The sequence below is a fragment of the Danaus plexippus genome, chromosome 31 (assembly GCF_018135715.1).
Source record: "Danaus plexippus chromosome 31, MEX_DaPlex, whole genome shotgun sequence".
Taxonomy (NCBI): domain Eukaryota; kingdom Metazoa; phylum Arthropoda; class Insecta; order Lepidoptera; family Nymphalidae; genus Danaus; species Danaus plexippus.
The window spans coordinates 2,476,547-2,491,472 of record NC_083558.1 but is presented as its reverse complement, the minus strand read 5'-3'; the positions used below and the strand labels follow the sequence as shown (position 1 = coordinate 2,491,472).

At 37.0% G+C, this 14,926-nt stretch overlaps 1 protein-coding gene across 6 annotated transcripts; it reads left to right on the top strand.

Annotated features, from left to right (window-relative positions):
• The first annotated feature begins 655 nt into the window (after positions 1-655).
• Positions 656-13,292, top strand: LOC116778314 (uncharacterized). 6 transcript variants are annotated; one of them, XM_032672275.2, is made up of 14 exons: positions 656-972; positions 1,204-1,246; positions 1,525-1,583; positions 8,948-9,164; positions 9,573-9,640; positions 9,958-10,037; positions 10,338-10,433; positions 10,915-10,994; positions 11,111-11,205; positions 11,503-11,590; positions 11,664-11,790; positions 11,880-12,018; positions 12,245-12,485; positions 12,914-13,292. In XM_032672275.2, the coding sequence occupies exons 2-14, from the start codon at positions 1,219-1,221 to the stop codon at positions 13,030-13,032; spliced, it is 1,437 nt and encodes a 478-aa protein (XP_032528166.2). In that variant the 5' UTR covers positions 656-972; positions 1,204-1,218; the 3' UTR covers positions 13,033-13,292. The 6 variants fall into 6 exon arrangements, with proteins under 6 accessions (XP_032528166.2, XP_061381777.1, XP_032528165.2 ...); XM_061525793.1 differs by lacking the exons at positions 656-972; positions 1,204-1,246; positions 1,525-1,583 and adding exons at positions 3,447-3,505; positions 7,734-8,307; XM_032672274.2 differs by lacking the exons at positions 656-972; positions 1,204-1,246; positions 1,525-1,583 and adding exons at positions 3,512-3,654; positions 7,734-8,307.
• The last annotated feature ends 1,634 nt before the right edge of the window (positions 13,293-14,926 follow it).

Sequence of the window (14,926 nt, the reverse complement as noted above, 5' to 3'; positions counted from 1 at the left end):
CGTCCTATACAAAAAAGGTTATATATAGTGTGAATTTTCTTTCATTGATTCCATATAAATATATAATCGAAATTAAGAAAAATCGATAAAATTAGTCGAATACTTGAATTGTATTCTGTTTTATTATAACATGGATAATTTATATAAAGATAAATGAGAATGGGAGTGAACTTTACATATGTTTTTTATATTAGAGGTGATATAGGTTATATGATACATTTTAAATCGATAAATTCAGTAAAAATGAAAGAGACTTATTTAAAGAAAATACCATGTTTTAGAAACTGTTACGGAAACAACGAATAAGCAAGTTATTAACTAATAAGAGAATTTACAATAAGTTTACTGTTAATAAATATTTACAATCAATATAAGCGCGTAATTGCTACTAAGTTTTTATCAGGCCCGTGGCTACGTCGTCCCTGTTTTTTTGGATCCATTTAACATGTCTGAATCATAAACAGACTTAAATAAAGGAAAAGTATTATTATCGTTTTACTAAATATCACTTCAAAAATTCAGAAACAGATAATAAAAAACCGAATATAGAAAAATCGATTAGTTTAATAATTTAAACGATTAATATAAAATCGATTATTTTTTCACATCCCTGGTCAGAATCAGTTCGTCCATTGACCATTGATTTGACGTCTCGCTGTAAACACAAAAAGCAATGAACCCTTTATATCGGACTAAATTATATCAATTAAAAAGCGAATGATCTCAAAGTTATAACTTAAATGTGTCTTAAAATGTGCCAAATTACATATTAATGTACAATTGTTAAATTGTTATTGCGTATTTATATAATGTTGCGAGTTCGGGGTGGGCGTGGAAGCTTTGAAAATGAATCTCTTTCAATAAACTTATATCTATTATAAATAATTCTGTTGTTACTAAAGTGTGTTTATTACTTTAAAGATGTGTTCAAGTTGAAATAAACTATTTTAGAAGAATAACGTGTGATAACAAGTGAGTTAAGTATAAACATATATATATATATTCTTAATTTTAATAAATATTTTCTATTGATCCATTTTTCCGTACCTACATCATAGAAACAATAAATAGGGTAATGATAAAGTATTTTTTGAACTTTTTTTTTTTTGTGGCAAAGGAAAATATTATTTCTAACTTTAAATAGCTAAGATATAATGCCAATATCAGTAATTAGTCTCATCTATAGATTATATCTCGTTTCAGGTTCACATATCTATTATGGAAGAAGCGAGTGAAGCAAGTTACTGTGAGTTCAATATTTTTCTAAAATATATTCATAAAGAGCTTTACATTAATATCTTTATCTATATAATATATTCTGTGTTAATTTTGCATAATTTAAGTAAAGAATGAGGTTAAATTGTTTAGACCACACCATTACTATAAGTTCATTCACATTAACTACATACTGACAATTTATAGTTTTTAATTTTACTTCAAACTGTCAGTATGTAGTTTATTAAGCAGACTTATAGTAATGGATGGGTGTCACTTGTATGAAGACCAGTTTACATTGCGTTCCAGATGAGAAGGAGAGTTGGGACGAATGGGGCAGTCGCTCGACCGTTAGCCATCAGGATGAGGTAACAGACATATATATATATATATTTGCCGGGATGTTATTCTCATACTATTTGCATTAAAAAATAATAAATTAGGGTCCTATAACAATTTTGAATTGTATTACTCCTTATGACTGTCAACATGATATTAGCTGTAAATGAAGATAATGTAATAGATTATCCGGAACAAACGGACGGACAATCATTTTGAAAACTACCCTTTATTGTAGTTATATTACATAGTTTTATATGTGTATGTAAATATATATATATGTACATAATGTATTGCGTGTATATGTCCCGGGTCAATGACCTTTGAGTTGTAATGAAGTGTTTATCTGTCTGTCTAGACACATCTTGTTACTCAACGTGGTTATGTGCAAGGTTTGTTCTGAACTGTGTGCGTATTTCTCGAGTTACTCACATACAGACATACATATATAAAGAGGTAATTCATTGAGTTTTTGTTGTCGAATAACGAATTTAACCTAATATGATGTCGTGTCGTGTCGTGAGTCGTGTGTCGTGTCGTGTCGTGTCGTGTCGTGTCGCGTCGTATCGTGTCGTGTCATATGAACAGCTGTAATATATTACATCCTAACCGTTCTCCTGCCTTCTCCGCAGTCTACACAATAATAATGAAAAATGCACCTTATGCCATATTATAATAAGGTTCATATAGATTTCATCACGACCTCGTTCACTCACCGTCTGTTATAATTCAAATGTAGAATTGGTTTGGAACACTTTGACCGATTGCAAAGAATGAGGTTCGTTTTTTAACTGTGTGTTCGTCTCCGTAACAACTCTGTAACTACGTCGCTTTTAATTGAAACCAGTAAATGACAAATCTGAACCGAGTTCAAATAATGCGGTAATTATTTAATTTTGATATGATTAATTCTATCGATGATTTTTGATTGAGAATTTATAATATTCAAGATGTAGTTTATTTTTTTTTAATGTCGTCGTGCGTGTTACGAAAATCGCATTAGTTTCGGTTAAGCCGTTTTCATAATGTCGAACTTACAAATATACATAGTTGTCAACGGAGTCCCCTTTGTTGAAGTTGGTGAGGAATTCTAATCCGTGATATATATAAAATTTAAATTTGTGCTGAAATCTAATATAAGACAGATAATTTTAATGGTTATAACATGTAATCACTCTATTTTTTATTATTTAATATAAGTATTTAACCTTGTAAGTGTTAATACAATGTTAATACGGACAAGACTGATTCAATTAATTCAAAAGGCTTGCGGTTAGTCCTACATTGGGATCCGCTACTATTTGTTCACATCTCACGTCTAAATCGCGTTTGTTGGTTTCATTTTGTAGCTTGAGTGAAATAGATTCGAGTTTCCGATAAAAGGTAGCGGTCGTTATTAAGGTTGTTTCTTTGCGCTTCTTTGGTGACATTTTAAAAATGTTGCCACTATTTAAATTTACCCGAGTTGGCTGGAAACTTTTTTATTAATGACTTATTAACTATTAGATTGCTGAATTCTCTACCATATTAATAAGTAAACTTTTGCATTAATTTTTTGGCGTAAATATCTTTTATGAGTTTACATTTTAGTTAGGTATATATAAACAATATTCTATAACATGTTAATGATTACTTAAAAAATTATACTATTAAAAAAAAAAAAACTTCAAATCAAGACTAGTTATGTGACATTGGCCGAAATTTTCAATCATTTGGAAAATTAAATACTTTCTCATCAATTACTAAGTTACGTCAATAAAATTTTTAAATATTACTTTAGCTATACTTAAAATCCGTTTCTTATAAACTACTACAATTAATTACATAGAGATGCAAAATAATATCATTAAATAAACGGGTACACGAATCATGTGTATGGCAGCACTCGGTATGCGCCATTCTTGCGCTGCTGACGTCAGACGCAGTTCGCGAGCGCGGTCTACACCGTCCGGTAGATGCCAAACAAATAAATAAATACCGTTGACTGTTAAAACACACATATTTTGTTTAGTGAATAGTGTTAATGTTTAGTGTTGGCTTAGTGTTACTTAGTGTTATTAGGGCTCGGTGACGTCACACACCAAAATAAGCAATGCAACGGTATAATAAATTGGAACGCATGAGTCTTTCAAACTTGCTTAACGTATTGGTGAAAGTTTTGCGTCTTATGTCTGATCGGTTTAAATTTGTTGATGAAGTCTAGTTTAGACCTTGATATAGTCTAGACTGGACTATAAATGTATTGTTTGTATTCTAGTCCGGATGATATATCAAGTAACACTTGCGACATATAACTCGTTTGACCCTCAGCCATCATTAGTTAATTATAACATTAGCAGCCTTCATATCGTCATGATAGTCCCGTTATTTATTGACATTTAATATATTTTTTATTATATTTAACTTTAATTAGAAGATATACATCCGTTTTAGTAAATATTAATCAGACATCGGGCTGGTTCAAACATTAAAATGATTTTAGTGCCAATTAACTTAGATTTGCAATTTGTTATAAAGAATAATATATACATTAGTTGAATAATAAATATGTTGATGAGAAATTTTACGAGAATTTATACGCAAATTAAAATTCCAACAACTATATATATATATATTTTATTAAGAAAGTTACACTTATTAATAATTCACGTATTTAAGATATAGAAAAAATTTATAACAAAATCTCCATATATAGTTTTGTAGAAATAAGCAAATTTACAAACATATATACATACAGTGGGATATAGGTTGTCCTTCAGTACATCAAAGGACTTAAATAATATATATGACCAAAAATATGTGTCACATATACACATGCTATCTAACTTAATTTCATTCATATTAATTAATTAAAAATGGCATCCTTTCATATTTATATATATATAGTTGTTGGAATATTAATTTGCATATAAATTCTCGTAAAATTTCTCATCAACATATTTATTGTTCAACTAATGTATATATTTTTCTTTATAACAAATTGCAAATCTAAGTAATTGGCGGTAAAATCATTTATATATATATATATATAATCTAAATCATATCAACATATCTCCCGACTTCATATACAAATTTTGAATTGCTCGTGAAGGACTAATATATATACTTTATAATGGAAAATAGAAGATAATTAACAAATATATATATTTTAATTACAATATGTATATGTAGAAAATTAAAAATGACGTCCTCTTAGTATCACTTCTACGGTTAGATAGACACAGTAATAAATTGACTCGGAAGTTTCAACTTCCTCTAACACGGTTAGTGTCAAGGAAATTTTTCCAAATATATTATTTACTAGCCAACGCCTGCGGTTTTGTCTGTATATAAAATCAATTTATGATGCTCGTTATGTTCTAAAGGCTTTCATTTCTTATCTCCAAGAAGCCTTCATCAGACTTGGTGATGGACACAGGAAAATGACTATAATTATCAAAAAAAAAATTAAATCTGCCTTTGAAAGAGTAACAATCATGAACTATGAACTCTCTCCATTTCGAAGTCGGTTAAAGTTCAGCCCGAGTTACACCCTATAATAAAATTCTCCTCAAAATCGGTCCAGCCGTTCCAGAGATTAGAGCGAACAAACGAACTTACAGTGGAACAAAAATTTTATGTACTGCGCTTATGATGTAGGTATAACAGAATATTACCTACATATTTAGATCATTAAAATAAAATTATAAAAATTTGCTACATGTTCTCAGCTACACTCGTGGTGCCCGTAATATTACGTTGGAAGAGTCAAATCAATCAATAAACCTTGAGGTTATCATCCAGTCAAAGTTACATCGAAACTTGTTCAGCCGTTACAGATTTATTTGTGAAGATACATATATATGGGAATATGCGCCAGTTCTTGCATATTTCCAAAGTCAGGAGTATATATAACTGACCTAAAAGAAAGTGTTAGTACTAACAAAAATGCACATTTGGATACATAAGTATTGTTGAACCTTTTCGATCTAACCCGTCAGGCTATTTATATGAAACGTAAAACAGACAAACATACGGTAAAATCATAACAGTATTAGACACAGTCGGTTAACTTTCTATTCGATCTCATTCCGACTTAAAGAGGGAGCAATGATTAGATAAGATCATATAAATGTTTAGTGGTTAGAATTGATGGGGGGAGTCTGGGGTTCGAGATTAGTGTTATACATTTAACCGACTCTGATAAAAATGTAAGTTCTGTATTTCATTTTAATTTCCTATCTCTACCTATATCCTTAGTATTTTATAACTAAGTCAAATCTAGAATATTCTATTATAAAATTTAATATTAACCTACATTTACGGCGTCGCTTGGGTTGACCTTGAAATGCGGTCGATATGGCCACTACATACGAAACTACTACTTATCCATATAGGAATAAGGTTCGATTTAAATTGTACTTGAACGTATGGATACTACTACATGCAATAAATAGAGCATCTTGAATAAAATACGACAGACCGAAATAAACCTTAGACATTACAAAATAAAGCTCATTATAACATACACATGTTTAAGACTTCCGTGTATGATGACGGACATGTTGGTTTTTTGAAAATGGAACTGCAATCCATTGGTCTGTCTAAATTTGAACTTTATATGAACACTAATAAAGTCCGTATTCCCATATAATCTCTACATACGGATCAAGTTGATGTCAAAACGTATGCGTTATATTCGAAAATGGAACGACATTTCTCATGCGAAGGAATTTGTTCTTTATTTTCATGTCAACAAAGATAATATTGCAATGTATTTGTCAGATTCGAAAATGGAACAGTTTTTCATACAAAAAATCTAAACTTTAACATCCTATAAATAAAGATAGTTTTACAATGTATGAGAATAGGTTTATTCCTTAATTACGCAATACAAACTTCTATTTCGGTTTAAACTATTTTTATTTGAAAGAATAATCAACTCTATTTCATTATGTTTAAAGCTCATATTATTTATATGCATTAATATAAGGAAGTCATTCGGATTCAATATAAGCGGTTAGCGTTCAAAATATATAATGACATTTGAGTCGTTTTAAAAAAAATTAAAAAAAAAAAAAGGTAGTATATATAAACCTTTTTAGTTAGTACCTAGGAGGTCTGGTTTTATCTCTATCACATATAAATGTCTCGAAAAGTAATTAATTAATATATATCTATCGTACAAGCAATTAAACATTTGTATATAAAGTCAGGAGATATGCAAGTATTATTTTGTATGTATATATATATATATATATATAATTTTGGACACGATTTATAATACGCGTGAAGCCGGGGTGTATTTGTTAGTTAGTTTAAATAAGAAATGAATGGATTTTATTACGTGAACACACTGAAGTAAGCTTTGACACGTTGTATAGAGGTCATTAAAGATGTTTTAGTGATAATTTATATTGGGGACATACATTATAATATATTGAAAGAATATTGAAGTGACTGGAGTACAATATTCCGGAGGTTGCGGGTTCGAGTACATCTCGTGTAGGAGATTATATATGTATATATATATGTATATAGTATCGTAACCCGCTCTCGCTTGTGTCTTGTATAGTGTTGAAGTGTTTTCGCTGTGCCTCGTCAGCGTGTCAAGATGTTAACTGAAGTGTCGAGTCGAGACGATCCTGGTGCTGGGACATATACATGCATACAGCACAATACACAACTATATTTATTTCAAATAGGTTAAAATCTTTGCCGTGTCCACTTTTCTCTGTATGTTGGTAACACTTGCGATGTGTGACGTCACACACCTACCTCTTCGTACAAGACGTGCTCTATACGTACATGACCGGCTCGATCCTATCAAATGGGAGTCATTATAATAAGATAAAGTACTTACGGGGGTTTCTATAGGACATATTATATAGACGTTATTACAATTATATATTACATTATATATATATATATATATATATATATAGATTTTGCCCGCGACTTCGTCTACGCCAGTTTGAGAATAGGGATTGTACTCGTATAGCTGGCCGGTTGAACTCTGACCCGCCTTAGAAAAAGTAAATAAGCAGATATTATATTTTATGACGGTGTGATAAGTATACTGTGTCGGTCTCCGTGTTCTAATCTAGCCTTCCACTAATTTTTGTACAAATCGGTGCAGCCGTTCTCGGGTTTATAAATATTTTATTTAACACTATTTTCTTTCATTTACACATTTACAGCCAGATGAGGTTTTCTAACAGAAATGACTTTTATAAATCAAGTTGAACTTAATTAGAACAAATGAGTTTTGTACAACATGTGATGTGAGAGGTGGTTAGGGCGATGTCGGGGGCACGATCCGTTGTTACGGAGCTGCCTCGCTCCACGGCCTATTACTACGCCGACCTGGAGAAGATGAGGCGGGATCATGAAGTCCAGGACAAACAGCCGGAGTTCCAGGTGTATGAACGAACCAAGGATACGGAGGTGGTTAAGATAACGCTGGAAGGCAACTGGAGCCCGGAGTATAGTACGCCGGAGAACGGGAATAAGGTCGGAGAGACGTACTCCACGGCGGGGACGTTCCCTTTGAAGGAAATAAAGGAGAAGGAACCGCTGCTGGCGGAGCTAGAGCTGGTGGGGCGAGTGCCGCTCACACAGCTGGATAATACAGGTGTTAGGAGGACCAGGAGTTGGTACTTGTGCTGCCCGAACGTCGGTGACGAGGAGATATCGAGAGAATCCAGCTGGAGGTACTCCAGCCTAAGACCTGTGACTGCTGCACCTGTAGCCGGCAGAAACGGTGTGCAGGCGGTTAGTTTGATCATAGTCTAGCCATAACTCACGACTTGAACCTTGAGATCTAAAAATTCACTCTATTAACTTTGTGTTTTTTTATCATTAGTAATTTTATTGGTGGTTTACATGAACACGGTTAGTTTCACGTTAATCGGTCACCTACGTGGTTACTGTCGTATGTGAGGATTTGGTAATTAACGATCGTAAACTATCTGTATTGAGTTTGACGTTTCTAACCAATACTAAGGTTGTAGTCGCTCTATCTGATGGATAGTTTTGGTCATGTAATGAAAGAGCGGCGGATCTGGTAGCCATTTTGGGTACAATGGCCGCTAACACCTGACGACCATAGTTGTGTTTCATTTGAAATTCAGATATCAAAATGCGCTGTGATTATTTTGAGCAGACATCGATTCGTAATGTATTGAATGTACCGCTGGCAGCTCATAGGGGTGCTCTGTATCACCTGTACTCTTAAAACGATTGCACTGTCACTGCATACGGGAAGTTTTGAGTTTTTAATTCAGCCGTGTGTGAACTATACGTTCACGATCTCCGTGTGTAGCGTGATGGTGCAGGCTCAAGGTCATCTCTTTTTCCGGTTTCGCTCGTATTTAGATGTTTACGAGTATAAGGTATGATTGTGTCGTATCAGGTGGCCAGTCATAGCAGCGGTCGCGAGGATATAGAGTCTCTGAGGGCGGAGCGAGATGCTCTGGTCCGAGCGCTCGCCGCGGAGAGGCAGAGGGCGGCGGCCGAGGGCAGAGCCCACGACGCCCGCCTCGCGGAGCTACACGGGGTCATCGCTGAACTAGTCAGGAGGCGCACCAGCGACCGGAGGGCCAAGGTCATCCCCGAGGAGGAGCTGTCGGGTGAGTGAGACGGTAGATGGCGCTACGGTCGACGGAAATAAACCGCATTAAAGACGTCGGTAAAGTCGCGGCCACAATACAATATAATCAATATGTTATAAGGATCTAAGGAGCAATTTTGTTTGGATGGAAAAGTTATGGAATAAAATTAAATTAACTATGATGCATCCTCCAGTCCGTGTAGTTCCCGGGAACACTTCATAACAGTTGTATTGTATGTAGTAACGCGACACAGGCGACAGATGGCGCTGACTGTCGGTTCACATATATCTCTTAAACCCCTTGTATACTTCTCTATGACTCGTCAATGATGTGACAATCAAATATAATGTACATACAACACTAGAAAGTTATTTTTCATATTATTAGCTACTTAAGTTATAATAATATGACAATGTTTACTTACAGACGAGTGCGAATCCATCACTCAGCCGGCGGGTGACGTGGACAATGACGTCACGGAGCACACAGAACAGGTACACACACACACACGCAAACACAAACACACATATATTAGTATATGTACGTAGATCTTAGTGTATAACGTGCTAACTACCCTCAGTTTCTTGTATCCCGCATACATGATCGGACTGCTGGACCTATTTTAATGTTGTTTTCTGATTTGAAAGTCCGGAAAACTGATAGATATTAATATTTTATTATTTATTAATAAAGAAATGTTTTACATGAACTGAATTCGAACTTGCGAATAGTGCGGCCGCTCTGACTATCGTATCGTATCGTATCGTGTTATCTTAAATATGTCATGATATGTTTGTCCGTCTGTTTGCAGTATGAGAGCTCGTCGGGAGTGAGCCCCGCGGAACTGAACACTCCTCAGGAGTTGAAGAAGGATGAGGAGGTGACTGACAGGTAAAGACACGTCACACGTTATAGTAGTATGTAGTCTTACTCAGTAGTCGTATGATAATAGAGCCATCTATCGGCGACAGGTGGTACTATATTAAGTTTTGACTGAAAACACTCGGTCTGATCTATTTTTTGAACATTCCCAAAGACATCACTACCTGTAATAGTCTAACCTACGATATATGACTTAACATCTCCTGGTTTGATAACACAGAGTTATTTATTACGGTTTGTTAGTTCCAAACTTAGAACTACCCTCGTCAGATATAACTTATATATATATATTTTGTATGTGCCATGAAGGGCGTCGTCGCCGGCGGAGGCGCCCCCCGCGGGTGACTCGGAGCTTAGCTCCAGTATGATGTTGGCGGAGGAGGAGGTCTGTCTGAAAAACGCGCGGTGAGTCATATTTATATTATATATAGGTGGTACCACTCGGTGGTCTGGTGGAGAGTTGTGTGGTAGGAGTGTTGAATTGAAACAAGATATCTGATAATGATCTCCTACAATACCATCAAGAGACGAAAACGGCCAGTGAAAATACACACAATGTACCCAACTGCTTGGTATAAAGTGCTGAAGTTGTGGGAAGTGATTAAGTAATTAAGGAATCGATAGTTCAGTTTTAATAGTACTGGAACGATAATTCTTGAGGCTCTATTCTTCTCTTCTCTTCTCTGACTCTCGCATGTGTCTCAACTTCTGTATAACCAACTGAATGGCCTAACTTATGCAAAATTTTTCGGGGAGTCCACCATCAGGGTTCGACAAGAAACAAACCTTTCAATTTGGAAGTAGCAGATCTCGGGACCCGCCCTTAACCATAGACTATCGATGTAAACATATCATAGACAATTTTAAGTTTGTTTAATATAAACAGATGCTGTCAGCACGTCCGCGCGGACACCGGAAGTTGTGACAGGGAGAGAGGCTCGCCGGGACTGCTTCCGCCGTCACCTAGTGAGTTGTATCATACATGAGAATTGCTCAGCGAGATAAAAATGACTCCAAGGACCATACGTCCAGGACTTGCAAATAAAACAACAATAAAATAAAAAAATTGTTTATCGTTTCAGGTAAATGCGAGTTCAGGGAGGCGAAGATGGCGTCCAGGGTCCGGCTGAAGAAGACGCAGGAGGTTCAGGACACGCGCGGCTCCGACCCAGACGAGGTACAGACATGCGACACAGGGACAGAGTAGACTAGCAGCCGATACGAGCTGGTCGATGTTACACTTATATGTGACTCTGTTGTTTCAGACCACACGTTCTCAAACTTATCTGACCACTTTGGCAATAAGTAGTTTTTTATCGCCCGTATATTTCTACCCACTGTAAAACAACTGTAACTCATCCTAGCCACAAATCATACCAATTCTCTACACAACGTCCTGCCCTATAGACCTGCAAAAAACCGATTTTTTGCAGACCCATAGGGCAGTCATCTAATATAGATATGTGTATATCAGGCGTGGTGTGTGGATGCGGCGGAGCGCCTGGCGTTAGACGTGTGCGCGCAGGCGGACCTCAGGGAGGCGCTGGTCGCGACCGGAAATGGTGAGTGGACGGAGAAGTGACCGAGAAGATACAGCAGGTAGCCCGTGTCCTAAACGAATGGCTTTTGTTACAGACGAGGTCCACGAGCTGGACACGGCGTTGGCCCATGTACGTCTGTGGCGAGCTCGCTGCGGCCGGCTAGCGGCGGACTGCCGCGTGCTAGACTGTGCACTCGCCAGGGCTGTGGACACAGCGCACAGGTGCACAGCGAATGTTAAATCACTAGCGACCCGCTCCGGGGCCGCGCGGATGTAAGCTATATGATACTAAAGGCGCGTTCCGTTCTCAGGCTGTCCTGTGCGTGTGCGGTGCAGGAGTCGTCGATGGTGTGTCTGTGCGGCGCCCTGCGGGCGGCGGACCGGGCGCTCGAGGTGTACGACGTGCTGCTGGCGCTGGCCGAGACGCAGCACGCGCCGCACGACCTACAGGTGACGCTGCGCGGACCTATGTTCGTGTTAGAAAAAATCTTAGCTGGTTTATAAAATTCATTGTACGCCTTTGACTTCGTACAAAGCTCGCCAGAAGGAGAGCGGTCACAGCTGTGTTAAAGACTTCATGAATAGCTCGTGCAGGCGGAGTTCGCCTCGGTGACTTGACATGGAGGTAGTTTACAAACAACCAGACATTTAAACTTAATGAATATTGTTCTCATAGCGTCAGTCAGCGGAGGCCGTGGCGCGGCGCGTGTTGTGGCGTTTGGAGTCCGCGCCCCCGGCCTGGGGCGAGCCTCTCCTGCCGCCCGGGCCGTGGGCGGAGCGCCCGGGGACGGAGCCTCCGCCCCCGCCCTGGACCGACGACTGTGAGATTCGACTGCGGACCCTCGCCGCCCAGCTCAAGAGAGAAACCGTACAGATGAGAGCGCTCCGGACCCCGCCCGCCCTATACTCGCCACACGGTTAGTGACGGAGGAGGACTATTCAGAAAAAATACTAGTAATATAGGGAATAGTTTCAGTTATAACGAGAATACAAAGTAGGCGACGCGAGGAGAGTCCGGGGCTGTTGATAGTCTATGAGTGAAGTACGAACGAGGAGGAGAATGTTAGTGTGACTGATCACTATGCGGAACGGATCTTGATACAGGAATTTAATTAAGCTAAAAAATATGTTTATGTGAGCCAACAGTCAGCGCCATCTATCGCCTGTATCTCGTTACTTCACAATACAACTGTCATGAAGTGTTCCCGGGAACTACACGGTTTGTGTTGTGATATATGAGCTATCTCATATAAAAGTTTTATTAAAATCCATCTAGGAGTTATAAGCGAGTTACAATAATATATAGATATATATTTTGACCTGTGTGTGTGTGTGTGTGTTACAGACAGCACCGCCCCCGAGTCTGTGTGCATGTCCGAGATGGAAGCAGCCGTGTTGGTGCAGGAGGTGCTAGCGAGCAGAGAGCAGCGGGCGGCGGACGAGCTCGCGAGGAGACAGGACTGACGCCACCACCCGGAACAGCTGGCGACTGCTGGAGCACTACACCTGGAGAACATCACCACAGCTGCACGATTCATGTTCATCACAAGATCGGAGGCTGAATAATACTAATCAAATATAAATCTTTTTTTTTGTGATTTTTTTAAATTTTATTTCTAATACATTTCGTTTGTGAGACGTCCCACTGCCTGCTTGTCAGTGGCAGGGGTCGGGGCGACGCGGTGCTAGTTGAGTTTAGACGACATAAATTATAATGATATATATATTGTGTTTCATTTTATCAGAGATCGGCTTAAGATTCAAAATTAACTCAGTAATTCACTCCCGCTCGCTATCTTTAAAACTACCCTCGTTTTAATGCTATCGATTTAAATGGAATTAAGTCTGTGGTACACTGCGCGTTTTTTGTTTCATGTTGGTCTCTACAGCTATCGTCACAGCAAAACGCGTAGTGTGTTACAACCCTTAGTTCAATTTATTGTTGTTTTAAGTAGTCTATGAACTCGATGACAAAAATAATTTTGCTGTCGGTGAACTGTATTTTTAATATATCGTTGTATGGGATGTCAGTTTACCAACCGCAGTTGCTGATGACTGCTGCAGTTTCTTAGTGTGATCGTCTCCGTTTTCTTAAGCGTATTGGAATGAATTCCATTTCTATGGAAACTTTAGGAATTATGTTTGTTTTTTTTTCTGGAATAATTTTCATTGAGAAGACGAAGGTGACGGAGTCTTCCCGCAAGAAGTAAAGTATGCAGCTCAAGGCGACATAAAAATTGTTTTATATACGTGTAGAGAATCAAATGATTTGTTGTTACTACGACCCTAGAAAACTGTAAATGCCTTGTTTGCTTTTAGGGCCAATAAGACTCCAGTTAAGCTGCTGTCACCAACCTAAGTGACTACTTATATATGATACAGAACATACTAACAATAGCTGTCATGCGAGTCTATATATAATCGTAATAAGATTTTTATTTCCTATCATCGCATATCGTGGTCAGAAAACGACAGAATATTTATAAATAAATTCTAATAATGTTAAAGAATCAACTATAACTTATTGTCATTGTTTTCTATGATAATAATGCTAGTTAGAGGCTACCGTTAATTAAACGAGCATATAGGGAGCGATGTTGATATTTTTATTACTGGCAACAACGCCCACTATTGTAAAGAAGTTTCATTATCTATTAACAACGCCCTCTATTGCCAAGAAGCTTAATCGTAGTTAAGAGCGCCATCTACTGTCAAGTAGTTTTCAAATAGTCAACATAATATAGGAACGTATAACAAAATGGTCTTTAAGTAAATTAAATAATATACTCTCAATTTGGTTTTTGTTTGACAAATATTTATTTGATAACTTAATTTTTGTCGTTCGTCAATATGATAAATAAAATATTTTTTTGAGAACTGTACGACAATGAAATTTCAAAACTGTATTAGTATAAGAAAATTATATTGAATTTAAAACAAAATACAAGCATCAACTATCATTTAAGATCCACCATTCTTGGCGTATCACCTCTATACGTTTCTGTTAGATCGACAACAAAACTTTAATTCACTTAACAAATTCCCGGTTTTTTAAATTACTTCTAGTCACAGAATTCGCCCGATTCAATAAGAATAAAAAATAGATCAGCGACATCTATCGTGTGTCGACTATATCTTATCTAAGCCACATTGCTATACAGTTTCAACGAAATCATATAAATAGTTTTCACGTTAAAGAGGAACAAACGTACGCACATCCCCACAAACTACCTCATACAAACGCTACATACAGTTATAATATTTCTATCATCCGTCTCGATGATTATCTTTTATAAAACACTCGTTTATTTCTAATTATCAACTATTTCTGAAATATTTTTTTTTATTTAATTAATAC

Bases quoted from the DNA above. Each gene is read 5' to 3' on its own strand.
- LOC116778314 (XM_061525793.1), top strand. From the start codon at position 7,837: ATGTCGGGGGCACGATCCGTTGTTACGGAGCTGCCTCGCTCCACGGCC. The intron at 9,165-9,572 runs GTGAGTGAGACG...GTTTACTTACAG, and splicing joins CCCCGAGGAGGAGCTGTCGG to ACGAGTGCGAATCCATCACT. The intron at 11,206-11,502 runs GTACAGACATGC...TGTGTATATCAG, and splicing joins GCGGCTCCGACCCAGACGAG to GCGTGGTGTGTGGATGCGGC.